This window comes from Aptenodytes forsteri, unplaced genomic scaffold (assembly GCF_000699145.1).
Source record: "Aptenodytes forsteri isolate BGI_AS27 unplaced genomic scaffold, ASM69914v1 Scaffold113, whole genome shotgun sequence".
In the NCBI taxonomy this organism is placed as follows: domain Eukaryota; kingdom Metazoa; phylum Chordata; class Aves; order Sphenisciformes; family Spheniscidae; genus Aptenodytes; species Aptenodytes forsteri.
The window spans coordinates 698811-711802 of record NW_008795032.1 but is presented as its reverse complement, the minus strand read 5'-3'; the positions used below and the strand labels follow the sequence as shown (position 1 = coordinate 711802).

Here is a 12992-nt window from a genome sequence, read left to right as displayed (position 1 = left end):
GGTCCCCCCCCGGCGAAGCTGTGTGCCCAAGGGGCTGTTTGCTGTGGCAGGATCAGCTGTGTTGTAAGTCCTGGGGCTGGCTTGTCCCGGCCAAGCCGTACGTGGGGAGCACGAACTTTGGGTCGCAAAGCCTGGTGTGCAGGACTTTGCCAGCATCACTTTACAAAACACCGAGAGCTGTGCCCGGCTTTAGTCCAGCCGTGGCAGCCTTGTCTCTGCTGCGAGGGGTGTTGTAGGAGGGGACAATGTGTATCCACGAAGCTGGCTTCCAGCAGTGCCGGGGCAGCGAAGTCCGTGAGCTCCTCTGGCACCCCTTGGAAGTAGAAGTGAGCTGCTGCATTAAAGCATGACCCAGCTGCCTTCACGTGGGCCCTAACCAGCCCTCTGGGGAAGGGCAGCTTGGCTCGTGGTGGTGGTTTAACTGCTAGCACAAGTTAAGCTGCTGACAAAGTTCCCGTGATCCCTGGTGTCTTGCCTTTGGGCAAGCAAATCGCCATGAGTCTCTGCCGCCAGCGGTGCATCTTGGCTTTCCCAAGGGATCTCCTGTTGACAGTGTGCTTGGCTCGCTACGGTTAAGCGCAGGAGGCTCCCTAGTGCGGCCCACCTGTCTTGATGTGGCGTTAGTGCTGGTGTGCAAGTCACTACCTGGAAATGGTGCATCTGGGTGTGTTTTGGGTGTTGTGAACAGAAGCACTTGCATGTACTCGACTGCCTAGTGCTCCCAACACCTTATAGCTGAAGGACTGGGGCTGTGATGCTTGGCCTGTGGGCTGGCACAACCCAGTAACCTGCTAGCTGCTCCCGTTCTGCTAAAAATCAGGGTGAAAACTGGCTCTGAAGTTTTGTGTGATGCTCTGTGTCCTTAATGGCTCAGATGCCTCGGTATAGCCTTGCTGGCAGAGATCGTAACGCTCAAGGGTGGGTGGAAGGGAAGCAGTCTGTGATGTCCTCTGGCCACTGTGCTCACACAAGATTCATGGTAGTTACCCTGTGTGGCAGCGGCTAGGAAGGTGACCTGTTTGGTCCTCCAGCCTCCATTCCTCAGTGTAAATAACCTCTTGTTTATGTGCTTTTAATTCTCTTTCAGAACAAGCCCACGGCACCAAAAAGGGAATCTCTTCTCCCTGTGAGCAGCACCTCCAAAGAGAATGGGGTTCGTGTAGAGCAAGATGATCAGGACTTATTTGCAGGTGAGTCTGTATCTACTGAGTGTTTGCTGGGGCTTTCCGAACTCTTAAGCCTGGAGTGATCCGCTTTTAAGCGTGACATGCAGGTCATGGATATTTCTGGACTATCACAGGTCCTTATCTCAAACTCGTGTTCCAGTCTGCTCTGGAAGCCCTAAGGTCTGGCGGTGTTTTTGGGAAGGTTGGAGTAGCCTCCTCCAGGTCTCTAGCATAATCATGTGGCAGGATTAAGTGTTTGGAAGCTGAAGATGATTAAAATGGGGTTTGCTTTGGTTTTGTTGCCTTAAACTGGAAGGTGGTGAGTGTCCTCCCGGAGTTAAAAGGCTTTTGTTCTTTACCTTCTCCTCCCTCCGTGCAGGTGGAGGAAGCATCTCTAGTCGAGACCTGGCTGTTCTCAAGGAACAGGAAACATAATACCCCTCAGCAGGGGGAAAATGAGGAGGGTCGGACCTTCCCCAGCCCTGGCATGGTGGGACACCTCTGGCAGAGGCATCTGAGAGTCAGTTCTGGAGACGTCTGCTGACAGATGAAAGTTTTGACTTCCTCTGTGTGGAGAAGTGTACTGGGAAGGAGCCTGCCTGGGTAGGCTGGCCTACATGCTGTGTAAAAGTCCAGCTTGGCTTTAGCTGTTCTAGTGTGCAGCTCGTCTAGCACACAGCAAGGAGGTGAAGTCTGGCTCCTAGAATAAGAAGTTCATTGGATTAACTTAATGTTCTCCAGCAGGATTGATCAAATGCTCTTAACAGCAGTGAAGATGCATTAAGTCGTGCTTTTCCCAATGCTTGCAGGTGTCCTCCCTATGGACTTTTTTGCTAATTAAGACTATCGTTACTCCCTAGATCTCATGAACCTCTCTGACAATACTGAAATTACCTTTCCAGAAACCCAAAGTAGAGAGGCTGACCCTTGCAAACTTCTCTTGACAGATGCCACTGTAGAGTTGTCTCTAGACAACACGCAAAACAACCAGAAGAAGGAACTGGCCAAAGCATCCAATCCTGCCCCCTCATTAGAAGTAGCTGCAAGCTCTTCTAGAAACCCTCCAAAGAGCTATGAGGAGGTGAGAATTGCTCTGAGCTTTCCAACTTGCCCTGCTGGTTTCAGACTGTAATTGGCAGGAACCTGTCTGTTTACTTAGTTGTAAACATGCATCTTAAATGGTGCAATTAATGTAATTGCCCTATTGGATTCCCTGGCTTGTATCTCGGGCCATCAGTCTGGGACTGATACTGCCGAAGTGGGGTCCAGGTCAGCCTGACAGCATTCTTGCCTGTGTGGTGGTGCAGACTGCTTCCAAAGCTGAAATAGCAAGCGGCTCATCTGGTCCTGAGGGTCTGAGCTCTGGCTCGGAGCTCTAGCATGCTGTATTGCCGCAGATGGGGCAAGTGGTGTAGCTGCTCTTGTCCATGTTTTTAAAAGAAACAGTCTCTTGGGTGACATGAGAGCACATGGTCCTTAAGTGGAACTCGTAGTCTGGTTGCCAAGCCCAGTTAATCAGGTGGTACTTGGCCTAAATCTGTGTTTTCTCCTGTAGAGAGACTGAAACTATTTTGGAGACAAGGAAAGTGCTCCTTTTCTGCCTCAAGCACCCCTGAGCTCATGAGGACGGACTCTGCAGTGCCGTCAGGAGTGGTGTCTCAGGTTGGCTTCAGACTGGCTTAAGTGAAGGAGCAATGCAGAACTAGGCCAGGATGCTGAGCTGGTCAGCAAACCAATAAGCTATCACCTTCAGGTTCATAGACCAAAGGCTGTTTGAGGCCAGTCTCAGCTCTGCTTTGCCCAGCCCTTTAGTACCATTCCACTAACGAGGCACTGCCAATGCTCTCTAAGCAAGCCTGAAGCCTCTGTGGTCTGTCAGAGGCAGTACTGCTAGTATAGCCATCCGCTGGCCTTTAGCAAAGCAGGGTTTGATGGAAAGACCTGTTCAAACTCGGTCTGCCGGTTGCTATCCTGGCTCTCCGTCCCCGTGTGCCTACACAGTACAGCTTGCCTTCAGCATAGGTTCGGTATCTTGCACTGTTTCAGATGAGAACCAAAATCATGATGTAAAAGAGCCCAAAGGGACCTATCCTGTGCAGAGCTGAGGCTGGACTCTGCAGAGTTTCACCTTGGGGCTGAGCAGATTGTACATCGGTCTGTGCAGATAGCAGTGTCGTAAAGACAAATCCAGTTTTGGGATCCTTGAAACATGTAGCCTGGACACAAGTGAGAAACTCGAGGGCTTTATAGAATGGCCTTGGCCAGACTGAAGTGCCAAAGATGCCTTGGCAGTGTGACAAGCTCACCGTAATGTATGGGACTTCATGGTTTGGGGTGGTTTGAAGCCTGGCTTTCTAGTTTTAACTTGCTGTCCTTGTGTGCTTACACCAAACAGCTGGAAGAAGAGGAACAGGAGGACAAATTTGAGCTGACTGTAGGAGTGAGCGACCCAGAGAAAGTTGGTGAGTTAATACCCTGTCCTGCTGCATGGTGAAGCACAGTTAGGCAAGCTAGGCTTGGCAGTAGGACGGAATGCAGCTATCACCTCCACATGCCACAGCTCCAGCTTTCGAGCTGTCTCTGCAAGCGCGAACTTGATCCTGGAGTAACTTCTCCAAGACTTCTTGCAACATCTAGGAGAAAAGAGACTACACAAAGCAAAATGCCTAGGTCGCAAACGAGCAAGGCAGAAGCAGATTCTGGAAAGCCAGGGACCTCAAAGGCCAGGAGTGGGTTTTCTGGGAGGGTGGAACGTGATGCTTGCAGTAGCAGAGCTTGGTGTCTGGAACTGTGGTGACCAACTTGACTTGACCTCCAGGCAGCACTGTCTTGTGTGCAGGTGGCAGGGGGAGGCAAAACTGCCTTAACCTAAAACTAAGTGTATTATTCCATTCCTTTCCTAGCAGCTGTGCTTGCCAGGGAAGCAGCTCTGGCTTCAAACTGAGAAGCAAGAGGGTTTCTCTGTTGAAAGTGGGGGTCAGAGGAACTTGGCCAGCTATGTGGCAGTCCCTGGGATGCAAAGAACCCCACGTAACATCTCATCCCAGTTGGCGGAGCAGCCTCACATGTGGCAGCTTGTTCTCACTCTGTGGCTCATGATTTCTGGAGCTGGGAGGTGCACTGACTTGTAAATCAGAGGTATACTAGGGGTGGCATCAGACTTCTGAAGGGCATCTGCAGTTAAACTACCAGGTAAACCCTTCCTTTGCCAAACAAGGGGATTTCTGTTTTAGCTGGAGAAAACTGCCTGTGATGTTTCAGAATCCAGCCACATGCAGCCAGGGGCTGTCTGACTTGCATCCTCTGAATAGACTGCTTCATGTGCTGTACAGCCGCCGAATTGTTGCGTGCTGAGCAGATGCGTGGACTCAGCCCAAATGCTGTCAGGGTAACAAGCGCCTGATTGTTGGTTTTGGCTGCCTTAGGAAGTAAAATGAGGGCTAAGCAGTCAGGTCGGGGAAATGCCTGGTGGGCAGGGGTCCAGGGTCCCGCAGTGAGATGCTGCCTGTGGTTCTGTGCAAAGATTTGGGGCTCTGTCAGATCAAAGATCGGAATTGCTGAAGCAGGCAAAGGCCGGAAGATTGCAGGAGCCTTGTGCTTTGCGTTCAGATGATAGCGGAAAGTGCTGATCTTGTGATACTAATGCCTTGTTTTTGTTTTCCGTAGGGGATGGCATGAATGCGTATGTAGCCTACAAAGTGTCAACACAGGTATGTCTAACTCGTTGCTCCTGAGATGGGGTGTCATTGTTTTTTCCATGCTTGAAGACAGTTGGACTGGCCTTTCTTAGCCAAGCCAGTGGTGACCGAAATAGACAGGAGGTCTGAATGCCTTGTTACATGGATTCAGGAGTTATAATCCACTCCTACAGATCAAAGGATGAGCCTAGCTGAGAAATAGGTTTTGAACCTGTTTGAAAGGAGGCTGTCTCTTTTTTTTTTTTTTCAGCCAGTTACCTCTGTGCAGTCCTGGCTGATACCGGTGCTCAGTGTTGGAGTGAGCAGCAGGAATGACATCTGTTAGGGAGAGCCCCAGACACTGGGGCTGTTGCTAATGGTTCTGTGCCGATGGTCACATCAGATTAAGCTGACCTGAAATCAGCTCTCGCTGAAGAGCTGCTGCTGTAGCTAGTTTCATGTCAGGACCTGCTCTCCTGGGCTAGTCGCAAGAAATCGAGTCTTCTGCAGCAGCTGCTGCCCTGCTTGGAGCTTTGGGGTGCTGCTCTGAGCTCTGCAAAAAGCTGTTCCTAGCTGTCTGTGCAGCGGCTGCTGGACTACAGGCATCCTGTGGTCTGAAGCTGATGGTGTGTGAAGGGGACTTGTTAGCCTCCACTCCTGCTCTGCAGACACAGTCAAAAGCCACTGATGGCCCCTGTAGTCTTAAGGTGATAAAGTCTGACCTGAGAGTGGTCCCTGTTCCTGTGGGGAGCAGGGATGATGGGATTAGGCAATGGGCAGGGCTTACCAAGCAGCCTGCGGCTGCAGTAACAACTGCTCTGTTATTTAGTGGCATTAATACTACTGCTCGGTCCAAGGAGAACTGTTAGGAGGTAAGTTGCTGAAAACCTGGGCTGAAGCTTGCTCTGTTCATTCCTCATATCTTGCAGAGCTCAAGCTGTCCTACTTCATCCCCAGAAGTGACAGCAGATAGAGCTAGCAAGGCTGTGCGTGCAGGGGCAAGCTTCCCTGGGTGAGTCTGATCCGAGTCTCGTCTCTTCCCTTCCCCCAGACGAGCATGCCAATGTTCAGGAGCAAGCAGTTTTCAGTGAAAAGGAGGTTCAGTGACTTTCTGGGTCTCTATGAGAAGTTGTTGGAGAAGCATGCCCAAAATGGGTTCATCGTTCCTCCACCGCCCGAGAAGAGTCTCATAGGTGAGTGGTGGAGGTGCAGAGCGCTAGAGCTGGTCCTTCTGATGGCGAGCTTTGTGCCCGAAGGACAGGCCTGCCTGCTGCCTTAAAGCCGAGAGGGAAGCTGCAGAGCAGCCATGCGAAGCAGGTGTGGAAAGTAATCTGGGTTCTGTGGCACAGACAAAATTCTGCTGGTTCCATACCTGGAGCTCTGGGCTTAAAGCCTTGTTTGAGTTTGTAGATGCCTCTGTATCTGTTTGACATAGAGTAAAACCTTATCCTCTCTGTTGTCACTGAATTGCTGTTCAGTTTGAGTCCAGACCTGTAACCCTTCCAGTCTTGCCTGGCATTGCTTTGCCTCTTTTCTGGATGTTGACTTCTGCTAGACGTTAGGTATAAGCAGATTTTAAATTTCCAAGTAGCTCTTGCTGATGCAAGGTCTAATTTCTGTTGTAAAATGCCTTTCCTCTACCATCACCCTGATAGTCTGTACTTTGTAACAAACCACGCTACCTTGTGTGTTGTTTGAAGCAGCTCATTAATTGCGTCTTCCTTCTGTGCTAGGAATGACCAAAGTGAAAGTTGGGAAGGAAGACTCCTCCTCTGCAGAGTTCCTAGAAAAAAGACGGGCTGCTCTAGAGAGGTACAGACCCCAACAGCTATCCCCTCGTGCCTGAACCAAGCAAGGGACCTCTGAAAGGTCAGACTGGCTGCATTCTCCTCCCTACATGAGAAAAGCCGTCTGCTTCTGGGTTTGCAGCGAACCTGGAGACTGCCGAAGAGCTGCAACTGTAGAGAGTTGCTTTGACTCTGTAAAACAATCTCCTGCTTCAAAAGCCCCTGCTGGTGTTTTGTCTGAATCTGGCCAAACTCCCCTGACGTGGCAGGGAGAGAACTGAGCTGTCTCAGGAGCCCAAAAGTATGGATTTTAAGTAATGGTACAAACAGTGCAGATCAGGTGAGAAACAACTCTGACTTGCGCCCTAACTACACAGCCACAGTTGGCCTTTGCTCTGCCGCCTGTGTTAACCGTTGTAGTTAGCACCGGGATGCTGATATCCCCCCCCTCCAGCTTCAGCCTCTGAAAGATACCTTGAACAATGACACTTTTAACAGATGAGGCTGGATCTTGATCGCTTGGCGTATCAGGTAACTTTCTTGCTATAGCAGGTATTAATCCAAGGTCTGGACTTGCAGTCTGGTCTCACTAGAGTCCACAGGGAGGTAGAACTCTGGGTGGGTGAGAACAGCTTGTTAGGCAGGCGTGACTTCCAGCTACTGAACTGCCATTTTGGAGTAAATAACAAGTGTGTTGCAGCTCACTGTGATGGCTCAGAGCCAGGTTTGCTACAGTTTGAAGTAACTCTTGGTGCATTCCTCTCCGCAGGTACCTACGGAGAGTGGTCAGCCATCCAACAATGCTACAGGACCCAGATGTCAGAGAGTTCTTGGAAAAGGAGGAGGTCAGTAGTGTGGAATAACGTAGCTACAAGTACCTTGGAAGTACAGAAGGAAACGGTACACAAGCAGTTAACGAGGCATGATGCTTCAAAGCTCAGCGAGAAGCAGCAGAACCCTGTAAGAGCTCTTAACCAGTGATGACAAGAACAGGACTCTCTTCTGTGTGTCAGGGCTTGTCTAAGCACTGTACACTCATAACGAGCTCTGGCCTAGCTTGCTTACATCATGGTGGGGCACACATTGAGAGCACGGGTAATCTTTGTCTGAAATCCATGACAGGAGTGTAGCCCACTGTTTGGAGGTGAGGGGGGTCCCGTGCTGGCTTGGCCTGATGCTCAAAGGGAGAGCAGATGTTAAGGGAGAGCTGGCCGATGTGGTCCCTGCTTCTCCAAGGAGAGCATGACCATGCCCAGCTGCACACCTGACGTGGAGAAGTCAGAGTCTTAAAGAGGCTGAGCCCTGGGGAAACCCTAGCCTGAGTGATTCCAGCACTAATGCTGTGCTGGAGGGCTCTGATGTAGGAGCAGACATCATGGCAACACCTCACTTTGCTGATGAGCAGATACAGCTCTGTCTGGAAAATAGTTGTGGCTGGTGTAGAATATTTCCCAGCATCAAAGCACTGCTCTGCTCTAGTGTCCCCCAGCAGTGCAAACTGCTGCTGGCTTTTGGAGAGACGCTCCAAAGCACTTCTACGTGCCTGCGTGACCTGTGGCAGCTTGGGCAGCCCTCAGTTCAGGGATTCAAGCGGCATGGCTGGTTCTTGCAGATCTTTGTTACCTTGGCCAAGCAGAACGGGCGGACCCCAGATCCAGTGTAAGGTTTAGGAACTCCTCATTTGTTTGAAAACCACTCTGGTCCCGTTATTTGAAATACTGTACAGGCTATGGCACTGCTTGGTCGGTGTCTGGCTAAGCCTTTGCAGTAGCTGTGAGCAGAAAACCTGCTGTCAAGGGACCCACATGGGAGAACGATGCCACTGTGCTGGCTGCTCTTCAAGCTGCTTTTATCTCCTGGCAAAGCGAACTTTTCTATTTCTTTATAGCTACCAAGAGCAGTAGGCACCCAGACCCTGAGTGGAGCAGGAATACTGAAGATGTTCAACAAAGCTACGGATGCTGTCAGTAAAATGACCATCAAGATGAATGAATCGGACATAGTAAGTATTTGGACACCTCTGGGCTGTCCTCGTCCTCGCTCCAGAGCTGTGTGCTCTCCCCAGCTCAAGCTTTGGGTGCGAGATACAAGGAAGGCCCCGCAGCAATGCCGTCTGTGGGAATCAGCTCTGGGTTTACCCATTTCAGTGGTTCGAGGAGAAGCTGCAGGAGGTGGAGTGCGAGGACCAGCGGCTACGGAAGCTGCATGCTGTTGTCGAAACGCTAGTGAACCACAGGAAAGGTAACAAGCTTGGTACCGCTTGCTCTGTAGCTTGACCTGTAACAGTTGAGCCTTGCGCGGTGCCTGACTGGAGGTCACCAGCATGCGGGTGTCCTAGGAGGCACTTCTCAGAAGATATGTCAGTGCTTCCTTACTATAAAGGACTCTCAGTCTCTTCGTCATGGGAGACAGAAGTAAAATGGTAATCCCACCTCTTCTGTCCAGCCCTACAAGCTTAGGATGACGGTGTTGAAGTGAACCAGTGTCCTGCAGGATGAAGGCTGCCGTAGCAAACCTGAGCAGAGCTGATCTTATTGCTAATTCCGGCTGTCCTCTGGCAGGGAGCAAGGATGTTTTTTCTTCCTCTGCATGTTTTGGCTGACTTCTGCAAAGCTGTGCCTGTCCTCCCACTCTGCTGCTTCCCTTCTCCTCCCTGGCTGGAGTTGCCTAGCCCTCCTCCCGCCGTGCTGCAGAAGCTGCGAGCTCTGACCGAGACTGTGCTGGCTCTTCCAGCTGATGTCTCCTGGGGCTACAGAAAAGCAGCTCCTTGGGCTGAGCTCTAGGCTGGGGCTTTACTTGCAGAGCACCCGGTGTAGCGAGGCCCGTTGGTTGACTCTCTTATTCCGTTCACTAGAGCTAGCGTTGAATACAGCCCAGTTTGCAAAGAGTCTGGCCATGCTGGGGAGCTCGGAGGACAACACGGCCCTGTCCCGGGCGCTGTCCCAGCTGGCTGAGGTGGAAGAGAAGATTGAACAGCTGCACCAGGAACAGGCTAACAATGACTTCTTCCTCCTGGCCGAGCTCCTGGGAGACTACATCCGCCTTCTCTCAGTTGTAAGGGTAAGCACTCCTTTGGGGCAAGCACTAGGCTATGCTGCTGGTCCTAGCACCAATCTTAGGCTTAGGTGTGCCAGGAGGCAGCTGGTCTTCTAAATTCAAGCACGGGGCATGGTGTGCCTCTGACCTCTCCAGGCAGAGGGCAAACTTGCTGCTTGTCCAGTTGTGCACGTGTCAAAGTGGTTAGATCAGAAAAGTAGGGTAAGCGAGGTCTGGCTGTGCTGCTGTTCTCTGGGGGGGGATGTGGAGCAAGTTCATGGCTTGTAGGTGGCCTCAGCCCTTCCAGAGGTGGAGGCTGTGTCTACCGCGGAGTCTGTGAGCAGATAACCCGTGATCTGGGTGTTGCAAATAGATCTGCCAAGTGCCTACTGGGGAAGAGCTTGAGTCTTCAAGTCCATGCAGCCTGCCTGGTGCACTGGCCTTGCTGGAGGCTGAAAGAAACCAGTCCCAAGTGAGCTGTAAGTCTGGCAGGCTGACTTGTTCCTGCCCCAAATTTGTCCTGTCTCTGAGCAGTTGTTTCTGGGGAGGCTACAGAGGCCAGAATACAGCCTATAGTGAGTAGGCACAAGCGTCCTTCGTCTGTCTGTACTGGGAGGTGTGGTGGGTGCTCCAGAGCAGGACCAAGGTCTTTGGTCGTGCTGGAGGTAATAAGACTTATCTGGGATGCTCTGGTGAGGAGCCCTAGTGTTGCCTCAGACTTTACCTGTCTCTTGGCTGCTCTGTCCTTCTGACCAGGCTATCAGACGCTGCTTTCTGCTTTTCTAGCTCTTCCCCACAATCTGGCTGGATGCGTTCAGAAGTCTAATGGGTCTTCCTCGCTTGGGCTGGTGATTTGCAGGCCTGCTAAAATCATCTGGCCGCCTGGCAGATGTCTGCAAGCTGCTGCTGGAGCGTGCTGTGCGGTCAGCAGGAGCTGTGAGCACTTAGCTCTGCAGGAGCTCATGGTGGAGATCCAGAGTGGGACAGGCAAGGGTAGCTCCTCATACTGTCCACTCTTGATGGCAGGACTGAAACGGGCAGGCAGCAGAGCTTGGGGACAGGCTAGATGTCATGCTTGGGATGCTGCCAGTTCAGTAGGTGGCCTCAGGCCTGTCCAGACTTGTGCTGAACCGCGTTCGTAGCTGGGGCTCTTCCGATGACTCTCCTGCCAAACCTTAGAGCAGGTGGACAAATCCTGTGCTGCCAGCCCTGTACAGAGGAAGGTCTCAAAGCTGCTCCTGAAGCATGGGGTGGTTGATGTTGCGCCTGGGCTCCTTCGCTAGCAGAGCAAGTCCATGTTCTGGCTCAGCTTTGGTTACACTGAGATGGGTTCAGGACCTGACTGATGAAGCAGCTCTGCTGTTAGCTTATGTCCCCCTTGCCAAAGGTGTCGGTTGCCACTGTCAGCAGAGCCCCTCGCAGCTGCCTGTTGCTACTGGTGTGGTGGCAGAGCAGAGCTCAGTCTCTGCTCCTTCCTTTCAGGGAGCCTTTGACCAGCGCATGAAGACCTGGCAGCGGTGGCAGGATGCCCAGACCATGCTGCAGAAGAAGAGGGAGATGGAGGCCAGGCTGCTCTGGGCCAACAAACCCGACAAGCTGCAGCAGGCCAAAGAGGAGATCTCGGAGGTAGGGGGTGAGGAGTTGCCGGGGTCTCTGCTCAGCTCCTTCCCTCTGTGCTCTGCCGCTGAGCAGTGAGAAGGGGACCCCTTGAGCTGAAGGGACAGGTATCTGTTGCCAAGCTTGCATCAAGCCTTGAGCAAGCCCCGCAGGAAGCACAGAAGCTGCAGGAGGGGCTGCTCGCGGTCCCACCTCCGTGGCTTCCTTGGTGAGCTTGCAGCAAGCAGGGGATGCAGCTTGCCGTGGTGGTGAGGACCAGAAATGCCGGGCTTTGCTCTGGTAGCACCTCTCGTGCAAACAGTCGTGGCTACAAAACCGCTTGCGGAAGGGAGCGAGAGCTTCTTCACCTCCCCTCCCCTGGAAACAGCGCGCTTCCTCTCTCTGCAGTGGGAGTCTCGTGTGACACAGTACGAAAGGGACTTTGAACGGATTTCTGCTGTCATCCGCAAGGAAGTGATACGGTTTGAGGTACGTTTGGCCCAGCCCTCGGCGTGCAACCTTCCAGCTGGTTGGCCTTGATGTGCCTTGGCTGGGAACACCAGCCTGGGCTAGCCAAGGATCACCTTGGTTCCTGACCCCGCTCCCAGTACAGCGGTTGGCAATATTTGTAAATCCGGACACGTGCGAGCTGGGGCATCCCTGCCGTGGTCAGAGCTGATGTCTTTTGGCTAAGAGGGGGCTTCTACGCAGAGAAGCCTATCCATTAAAATGAGGGTGGGTGGGCAAAGATCCTCTGAGCTGTCAGGCTGTGGCCAGAGGTGAGCTTCATCCTCGGCATCTCATGCTGGTTGCTTCATGTGGGCAGCTGAGATCGTCCAACGGAGCCCCAGGAGGAACAGGAAAATCCTGGTGGTTTGTCCTCCCCTGCAAAAGCCCGGAGGGTTTTGGTGGTTCGTTCAGCCTTGTGCTCACTCCTGCACCCATCTCTTGCAGAAAGAGAAATCCAAGGACTTCAGAAACCATGTCACTAAATACCTTGAGACGTTATTAAACTCTCAGCAGCAGGTGAGTAGCCACAGCCCCTGCCATGGTTTTACCTCTCGAAGCTCAGCAGTGCGAGTTCGCACCCCGCTCAAGTGTGAACCCCCACCGTGGGTGCATCCTGCTCCCCACGTGTGGGGGCTGGAACAGGACAAAATATAAGCATTGCATTCCCCTTGATGCCTTTTTTTTTGGGGGGGGGGGCTGTACCCTGTGGAGGGGCTTCTGCCCCCTCAGAATGCTTCTCAACTTGCTCTGGGCTTGGACTGCGCTGGCAAAGCACCCGCGGGCTCCTAACCCTCTCCCTTTCTCCTCTCTGCAGCTGGTGAAGTACTGGGAAGCGGTCCTACCCGAAGCCAAGGCCATTTCTTAGTGGGACCGAGCAAACGAGCCTGTCTGAACTTTGCCTTTTTTTTTTTTATACACTGTACCTCTTCCTCTTTTACATGTGAACGAACCCTAGTCAAACACTCTGAGCTGGTAGAGGTTTAACCCCCAGACAAGCAGCTTGCAAGCCAGTAACTCTTCTAACTGTATATTTTTCATTTAGTGACATATATTTTCTTACTGAAGAGAAACTAGTTTCCTGCTTTAAGACCAGACCTGCAGCAGGGGGTTAACGATATATGTAAAATGTATATTTTTCAGGCTGGGTTTTAGGGCTCTAATGACTATCTTACTCCTGCAGTGCCATTAAAATTCTGTAATAAAACTTGTATCAGGGCAAA

The 12992-nt window shown here is 52.0% G+C and overlaps 1 protein-coding gene across 1 annotated transcript in view; it reads left to right on the top strand.

Annotated features, from left to right (window-relative positions):
• Positions 1-12992, top strand: part of SNX1 (sorting nexin 1) — a 14203-nt gene extending 1211 nt beyond the window's left edge. Inside the window, exons 2-15 of the mRNA XM_009276342.1 lie at positions 1088-1190; positions 2114-2247; positions 3562-3628; positions 4833-4876; positions 5895-6036; positions 6577-6655; positions 7400-7475; positions 8519-8632; positions 8778-8871; positions 9485-9690; positions 11149-11292; positions 11671-11751; positions 12217-12288; positions 12587-12992. Coding sequence (XP_009274617.1) covers positions 1088-1190; positions 2114-2247; positions 3562-3628; positions 4833-4876; positions 5895-6036; positions 6577-6655; positions 7400-7475; positions 8519-8632; positions 8778-8871; positions 9485-9690; positions 11149-11292; positions 11671-11751; positions 12217-12288; positions 12587-12637 — 1407 coding nt within the window. The 3' untranslated portion in view covers positions 12638-12992. The remainder of the gene's footprint in view (positions 1-1087; positions 1191-2113; positions 2248-3561; positions 3629-4832; positions 4877-5894; positions 6037-6576; positions 6656-7399; positions 7476-8518; positions 8633-8777; positions 8872-9484; positions 9691-11148; positions 11293-11670; positions 11752-12216; positions 12289-12586) is intronic.